The sequence below is a fragment of the Dendrobates tinctorius genome, unplaced genomic scaffold (assembly GCF_039654945.1).
Source record: "Dendrobates tinctorius isolate UK_male_01 unplaced genomic scaffold, ASM3965494v1 ptg000163l, whole genome shotgun sequence".
Taxonomy (NCBI): Eukaryota; Metazoa; Chordata; class Amphibia; order Anura; family Dendrobatidae; genus Dendrobates; species Dendrobates tinctorius.
The window spans coordinates 13,654,074-13,662,330 of NW_027361830.1; the positions used below are offsets into that span (position 1 = coordinate 13,654,074).

Genomic DNA, 8,257 nt, shown 5'->3' on the forward strand with positions numbered 1-8,257 from the left:
TGCGTGTTGACTTACAGGGGGATACACAGCTGGCTATATGTTGAGGACCATATGTTGGCGTCTCATGAGGGTTGTTTTGGAAAATTTGAAGTAGAAAGCGAAAACCTTCTATTCTTCCTTGTAACTATTAGCTGCGGAGCTGCGTACACTCATATAGCAGAGTGTTCTCCTGCCGCCGTGTGAAGTGGAAGCAAATGGTATTAGAAGAATTAGACCGTGCTGTGTAATGAACAGTTAGGCATTTTTTGGGCTAGTAGTGCATTGGTGACGCTTACATAAATATTTTATATTGCAATCCATTTCTTTGTCAGAAACGTATAAGTGGTTCCTTTTTTCCTGTTCACCAGCTTTCGCCGTTCTCGTTTAGTGCTTGAGCATCTCTAACCACTCAGTGACCCAACTACTTAATTCCATCGCCGTAGAATGTGTCCGAAGTGACTTCTTTATATATGTAATATTACTATATTTATGGCCTTCTGGGAAAGTGTGTTCCGTATTAACCTTATGTGTTTTACCTGTAGCTTTTATTGCTGCACTTTATATCGACAAGGACTTGGAATACGTTCACACATTTATGAATGTCTGCTTCTTCCCGAGACTGAAGGTAAATGATATTTACTTTTGCCCATCTAAAAAAAAATTCTTTGGTCGTCTCTTACAGTTGCAGAAGGGTTAAACCTCGGTAGTGGATCAGGCGATGGACATAACCTTGCAAGTTGATTTACGCATTAGTGCTGGGGATGGATTGGCAAGGCAAAGAGATAACATTCGTTAAATACCCTCGGGGTGTCAATAAGTAACCAGGAAATCAGTTTTGAGAAAAGATAGCCGGCTCAGGGGGCATCACAGAGTGAGTTAGGCTCTGGCGTAGTAGACACATGGAAGAGTCAATCATTGGTCGCTAGGAACAGTTTGACAAAGCAAATTAATCAAAACTTGTTTGGAAGGGAGTTGTGGCATGCTGCCGGTGATTGATGCCATCTTGTCTTCTGTGGGACTAAATAACAAAAGATTATTGTTCCGATACGTTTGACCAAGTGCTTCCTACTGTCTGTAGTATTGTCTACCAGGCACTATTTAGAGCTGACTGGTTCTTGCCTGCTCTTGCTCTACAGGAGTTCATTTTAAATCAAGACTGGAATGATCCAAAGTCGCAGCTTCAGCAATGTTGTCTGACGCTGAGGACGGAAGGGAAGGAGCCAGACATTCCCCTGTACAAGTGAGTGCCGTGTTATTACATGCGTCGTGGCTATTCCTTCTGTAGTGAAGACCCTTTGTAATATACGTGTTGGCTTTTAATATACTTCAAACAATCATTAGGATTTTTCACCATTTTGTTCCTTTTGGTTGTTTTTTTTCTACCTTTTATTGTGTTTAATTTGTGAGGTTACTTAAGTCATTACAACTTGTGATATTTTTAAAGGGGTTCTGCCGGAATAGAAAAAAGAAATCCCATTGTAAATAGAGTCCTAAATACCTAGAATTATCTAATCATACTCTGTGTTTTTTCTTACTATGATATGGCTTTTGGTTAAGGTTATCACCAGGTGACTACCGAGGCGCATGCTTACGGGTGGCTGTCAGTATAACAAGACATTAGTTATTCTAATGACTTCCGGTGTCGTCGCAGAATCTTGAGTGATGATACCTATGCCCGGAGAACCCCGTTTAATAATACTCATTTGTATATATTTGCATCATCTTCTGTAACGCTTACATTTCTTTCCCTTTTTATCCAACCCATGTTTTTTATGACGCTAACATTCCTGTGTCCTATTTCCCATAACTGGGACAACCAGAAAGCGCCATTAGATGCAAATAATTGTGTATGTGTAACGCTAACAAGAAACCTATAAAAATGTGCAATTCCATCAAGTTTTGCAGGATTTTCCATCCCAAAAGTTGTACTAACAACAAGACTTTTTTTAATCTATTGTAGGACTCTCCAAACAGTGGGACCTTCTCACGCAAGGACGTACACAGTTGCCGTGTACTTCAAAGGCGAGCGAATTGGCTGCGGTAAAGGGCCGAGGTAATTTAAAAGCTTTCCCTTTTTACGTTTGATTAATAGATGATGCCGAGAAGGTTTCTAATCTAGTGGCTCCAGCAATACGCATCACACACATTAATAAGTTAGTTCCCCTCCGTGGCCCTGTCCTGTCTTGACTTCAAGGTAGAAAACAATGTTGAGTCATTATGCTTGGTTACTTACGACGAGCGCAATCGCATACTCCCTGCTTGTAATGTCAGCTGTAATTAGCGAAATCATAGCCGTATTGTCAGTTCATTACATACATATGAACAAAGCCATATACATTTCTGCAGCAACGTGACATCTTTGAAGGAAAGGTTGACAGAAAATCCATGTTGCAGCCCCACTCCTTGTGCTCTTTGACAGCTCCTATTGTTACCCATCTGTGACTGAATTCTGTTTCACATTTGTTCTACCCATCCAGAAGGAATCTTATTATATTATTTACTCCGTCTCCTAGTGAGGATCCATTAATAATGGTTCTGTGTGGGTTGTATTTTTTTTTTTTTCCCGTTAGCGTGTTGATGATTTTTTATTTAATGTAGGTTTTGTTAGCTGCCGATCATTAATCAAAAAGGGGAGTAAAAAGCAATAAATGTGTGCAAGGCTCCTTGTGCAGAAAACATTGGACCCTTCACGGACTTTATTTTTTACAAAGTGTTTCATTAGGACAGTGAGGCTGGCTGTCGCATTGGGACACATAACAGCTAATCAGACACAAAACAATTAACAGAATCTACATGCTCGTGGGCAAAATAAAAAAAAAAAAAGCAAAACGGGAAAATAAAAAAAAACCAAACTATTAAATGTAGCAGCAAACAAGTTGACAGTTTGCGAATACATAGCAGAAGTATCATTAAAATGTGTAAAGTTTCTTTTTTTTTTGTAAAAAGACCCTCAAGAAAAATGTTGTATCGTTTTCTCATTTTCTTGTCTTAATGCCATTTTAAAAGGATTTAAAAGCTCTGTTAAAGCTGATGGTGGTAATTAGGTTAATTGGCGTTTTTTTTCTTTTTCTCACAGTATTCAGCAGGCTGAGATGGGAGCTGCTATGGACGCCTTAGAAAAATGTAAGATTTTTTTTTTTTTTTTTGTGTTATATCTTGATTTTAGAGAGTTTGATAATGCTTAAATAATGTTTAAAGTGAATCTCAATCTTGTCGTGATGTCAGGTTTAGGTTCAAAATTCTATGATGCCTAATTTTTTTTTTTTACTATATCCTTGGAGCAAGTTGTTACGACTGCGTTTTTGTGCCCACCTGAAAAAGGCGGACACTGCCGAAAATTGTCAGACAGCGGACAAACTGACTCCCGTCTGCCTTATCAAACACAATGGCCCTGTCAGCGGTTATGTCTGAATTTCCAATGTTCAGAACTTCAGACAGAAACCACAAAGGCCACTGAGGTGGCAAAAACGTGTTACCCCGCCTTAGATATGTGCAGTTGCTCTCTTCAGACAAGGGCGCCTGCAGCAACTCTTGCTTCCTCCCAGTCAATGAAAGTGATTCGCCCGATGGTGGGGAGAGTCAATCCAGCTCTGATTGGCTTCAGGAATATTGTGACATAACAATGTTACCCGCTCCCCAAGAGAGCGAGCGCCGACATCGCTAGAACGTGGCCGGCACAGGAGGTGAGCATAAGTGTTATTATTTTACAAGGGGGCAACATAGGAATTGAGAAGGGCTATCAAGCCCTTTGATAAAAATTATAGGCCAAACAGTTTTTTATGTTAATAATTGTAATGGATTGGTGAAAAATGCACACTTGATCCTCAAAACAGATCAAAGTGGTGCATGGCGGTGCATTTTTCTTTTTTTTGCACACAAATCATCAGTATCTGTGTAAAAACGGACATATTACAGCATCGATTTGTATTTGTCAGTTCACTACCAATTTTGCATACAGACAACTTATAGACCAATAAGCTCTTTTGAACAAGCTCTAATTTAGCTCTTTGGCGTGCCTCTTAGTGGCTGACTAGGCCCAGATCTGTGCTTTCTCCACCTCTAAAGCACCCTGCTGCACACATGCTATATGTCCAACACGCATGGTTCATCAGCTCTTACGGTGGGATTACGCTGTGTGCACACTTATTAGGCAATTTGTATTTTTAATGATTAATTTTATAATTGAACCACTACAGTGCTGTCGTTCAATCCAAAATAAAAGTGTGGTCTTGTCTGTCTTAGGAGAATATCTGTGTGCAGAATTATTTTGCATCTAAATGAAAAATGTAAAAGAACAATAATAACAACCAAACACCTCAAAATGTGCAAAAATATATTTTTGGCCTTAAAGGGAAAAAAAGATCACTAAGAAATATAGCAACCCTTCTTTTCAGTAACCATCATAAGCCTTCCATCCATGGAGTCCGTGAATTTCTTAATCTGTTGACTATCGACAATTTGGGCAGCACCAACCACAACCTCCCAGACACTGTTTGGAGAGGCGTACTGTTTTACTTTACCTGTAATGTCCCGTTTAGTAAGGGCCCACAAGTTCTTAATAGGGTTTAGGTCTGGTGAGGAAGGGACCATGCCATTATGCTTTCATCTTTATGGCCTTTACTGGCTAGCCAAGTAGTGGAGTATTAAATGCATACGATGGAGCATTATTCTGTATAAAAATCATGGTTTTCTTGAAAGATGCAGACTTTTTACTGCACCAATGCTTGAAGAAAGTGTCTTCTAAAAACTGGTAGCAGGTTTGGAAGGTGATTTTGAGCCTATCTTTATCCTGAAAAGGTTCAACTATCTCATCTTTACTAATAGCCAGCCCATAGCAGTACCCCACCCCACCCCACATTGCTAGTGTGTGCGTTGAAGTGGAAGTCTGTGCCAGTTACTGATCCAGCCAAGAGCCCATCCATCTGGTCCATCAAGTTACTCTCATCTCATCAGTCCATAAAACCTTTGACAAATCTGTCTTCAGACATTCCTTGGCCCAGTCTTGATGTTTCAGCTTCTGTATCTTGTTTAGTGTTGGTCAGGTTACCTTGGCCATGTTTCTGAGGGCTGACCACCTTGTACTTCTGGGCACTCCAGAGAGGCTCTAGTTTTGGAATATGACAGCACTGGGGGATAATGGGTTCCTGGTCGCTTCACTGTTAGTTTTTATTCAAATCTTTGGCAGTTAAAAGGAACCTGTCACCAAGTTTGACTGATACGAGATACGGCCACCACCTTTCAGGGATGATGTACAGCATTCTATAATGCTGTATATAAGCCCCCAACCCGACCTGAAAGATGGGGAAAAAAAGCTTTTGTTATACTCGCCTGTGATCATAAAATGATTGGATCAGAAAATTACCCGTTGTTTAAATTAGTTTTCTTATGGTATTGTTTTATAAAAAATGTTGTATTTATATTTTTAAAATTTACATATCACCATCGATATTTAAAAAAGCATGAAATCTTGCAATTTTCGCTCTAGCAATAAGGCCTTATGCTAGATTTCTACTTCCTATTCTGCACATAAGACTTTTCAGCAGTCTCATTATCATGACAGACAGCATTACAGTAGAATACAGGATCCACCATTCATGATAAGGGATGGGATAAGCTAACAGCCTTCCCCTCGCTTCACAATGACCTTAGCCCAAATCAGAGCTTGCCCAGATATTTCTTCTAATGAAGTCAATGAATCCAAACCAGTCAATTGCTGCCGATGTCAATGTGGTTGCTAAAACGTTTCTTCTTTACCTAAACTAGCCGCAACGTTTATTGGGCATCATGTGGTCCTATCTAACACAAATGGCACAAATAAAACAACGCCCTGTTGAATCTGACAAGCCCAGCGTTCTTACCTCTGTGTCATTACCGGCACATCCTTCCAACATTCTTGGTGTCCGTCTGTTGATAACATATTGCTTTCCTAGATAGATGTCTAACAGACATAGCACAGGTGATGTCATTGTTCTTCTTCTCCCCCCAGATAACTTCCCCCAGATGGCTCATCAGAAGCGCTTTATCGAGCGAAAGTACAGGCAGGAATTGAAAGAAATGAGGTTGGAGAGGGAGCAACAAGACAACATCGAGGACGTGAGGAAATAAAGCCTGCCATTCTTACAGTATCCATTCAGACTCACTAGGGGCAAGTGCCGCACAGAATCCTCCCGCCTGGTTGCCAGTGTTTACAGACATCTCCTGCTGTGTCCAGTTACATGGGAAATAAAATCATGAACTAGAGAGATTTATTTTTGCTGTTTTTTTTTTTTTTCCGATATGAACATTTTAGTACCTTTCATGCATTTTTAACGAATGTATTGTCTGAGTGTATTTTTACTTATATTAGTTTTTATTAACGTGTATGAATTCATAAAGTAAAAACTCTTCTCCTGAACAATACAAGTCATTCTGCTTCCTTGATTATTGAATTTCTAAAAGCCTAAGAAAAGCTATTATTATAAACTATCTGAAGTGTTTAACCTCCAACTCCCCAGGAAACAATTTAGCGGTATTCAGTTATTTTTGCAGAAAAATTGTATTACTCTTTAGTAAACTCTATAGTTTAAGTCCACGGTTGGCAACCTATCGATTGACAGAAGGTGCTGAGCAGACGAGGCAACAAGGGCAAGCTCCACTGTCAACGTAAACTATGTTTTTGGGATGCCGATAAAGGTAAAAACTGCAATATAGTTTAGGAACCACATGCTCATTTCCCCTCCATTAATACTCATTGACCATAGCCCATTTAGACCTAAAACAACAAGATGACAACTCCATCATTAGCTGGCACAATGACGTCAACAATTCTGCACGCACCACCTGTCAAATCATTAGGGGACAGACTGGAATGGGACCTCTGTCTGCGATGTCTAAAGCAGGTTAGGCGAGGATTTTTAGTCTAGTGTTTAGGACTATTTATTTTTGGCATGTTTTGGTACAAGGTTACACTATTCGCAGAGTTACACAGGCATTATAACCAAACATCTCCAGTTTGATTTTCTCCTTCCAAAGGACATTTTTTCAGAAGTCTTGTGGTCTGCTCAGATGCAAGATTGCAAACTGGATCTTTTTAGAAGAACACAACAGAAGAGGCATTACTCTGGCAACCCTTCCAAACAAGTCATACTTGTTCAGTCATTTTCTAATTAAACTGTCATGACCTTGAACATTTTCATGCTAACTGAGGCCTTTAGAGCCTGAGCTGTAGCTCTTGGGTTTTTTGTAATGTCTCTGAGTATTGTATAGTTTGATCTTGAGGTGAATTTGCTGGGACATCTGCACTGCTCAACTTTCTTGAATGATTTCTACTTGTGAAAAAACTTTCTCAATCTTTCCATCTTGTTTTGAAATAACCTTATGTTTTACAGATTGACAGGAAGCTTCTCTAAGATCATTGCTGGTGTCTATCTTCTTTGGATTGTGTTATCAAACGCCTGAATTCTCAAAACGAGAAATTCCAAAATTTGTGCTTTTGTAGAATGTTCACAATTTATGATGAACAATTAGTCAAGGTCATTTGATTAGCAGCACCTGTTGTTACCCTCTTAATTGCTGTGTATGCAGTAAGGGTCTACTTAGTTTTTCACACATTGTTTCTACATTTTGGGTAAGTTTTTATTAAATGTGTAATGGCAGTGTAATTTGTCATGTGCACTTAGTGTTTTCTCATTACTGTATTATAGAGTGGCTACATATTCAATAGAAATTATCAGAGGGCTCAATAAACTCTATGAAAGCAGTTGACCCGCAGCCTTTTTCTTCTGGCCAAATTATTTTTTGCAGACTTCGAGTATCCATAACATTTTCTGCAAAAACTGCATTAATGCACATAAGAAGTCAATGAGGAATTATATAACATTATACAGATAAGTATCACACATAGTAAAATCAATACCACTAGTAAATAATGTATAAGGTAGCAAAATACTGCCGCTTTTTCTAAATCAATTCTAACTTCATCTAGTGTTATCGCTTGTTTTACTTTGTCCACATTTAAAGGGAAGCTTTCAGCACAAAATAACCTAATAAATTAGGTTTTTTTGTTAAATGTATTTTTTTTACATTCCTGGTTTTGTTTGTTTTTGTTTATAGATCACAATCTGTATAAACAATATAAAATAGAAATCTTGCAATTTTCAGGCTGTCCACTGGGCCATTTTTTAGTCTCTAACTTTATTTTGTTTTAGGAAGCCACACATTTCCATAACCACAATGGTTGGACCCAGAACCTCTTGTATGCCTGGATAAAGGTCATTGTGTAAGAAGGGGGCTCAGGTTC

The 8,257-nt window shown here is 39.0% G+C and overlaps 1 protein-coding gene across 3 annotated transcripts in view; it reads left to right on the plus strand.

The window, feature by feature from the left end:
* The window catches only part of DROSHA (drosha ribonuclease III), a 316,847-nt gene extending 310,466 nt beyond the window's left edge, over positions 1–6,381 (plus strand). For all 3 annotated transcript variants that reach the window (XM_073550200.1, XM_073550202.1, XM_073550201.1), the window contains 5 exons: positions 522–604; positions 1,116–1,219; positions 1,940–2,032; positions 3,056–3,102; positions 5,966–6,381. In XM_073550200.1, the coding sequence (XP_073406301.1) occupies positions 522–604; positions 1,116–1,219; positions 1,940–2,032; positions 3,056–3,102; positions 5,966–6,084 (446 nt within the window). In that variant the 3' untranslated portion in view covers positions 6,085–6,381. The remainder of the gene's footprint in view (positions 1–521; positions 605–1,115; positions 1,220–1,939; positions 2,033–3,055; positions 3,103–5,965) is intronic.
* Positions 6,382–8,257: the final 1,876 nt, after the last annotated feature.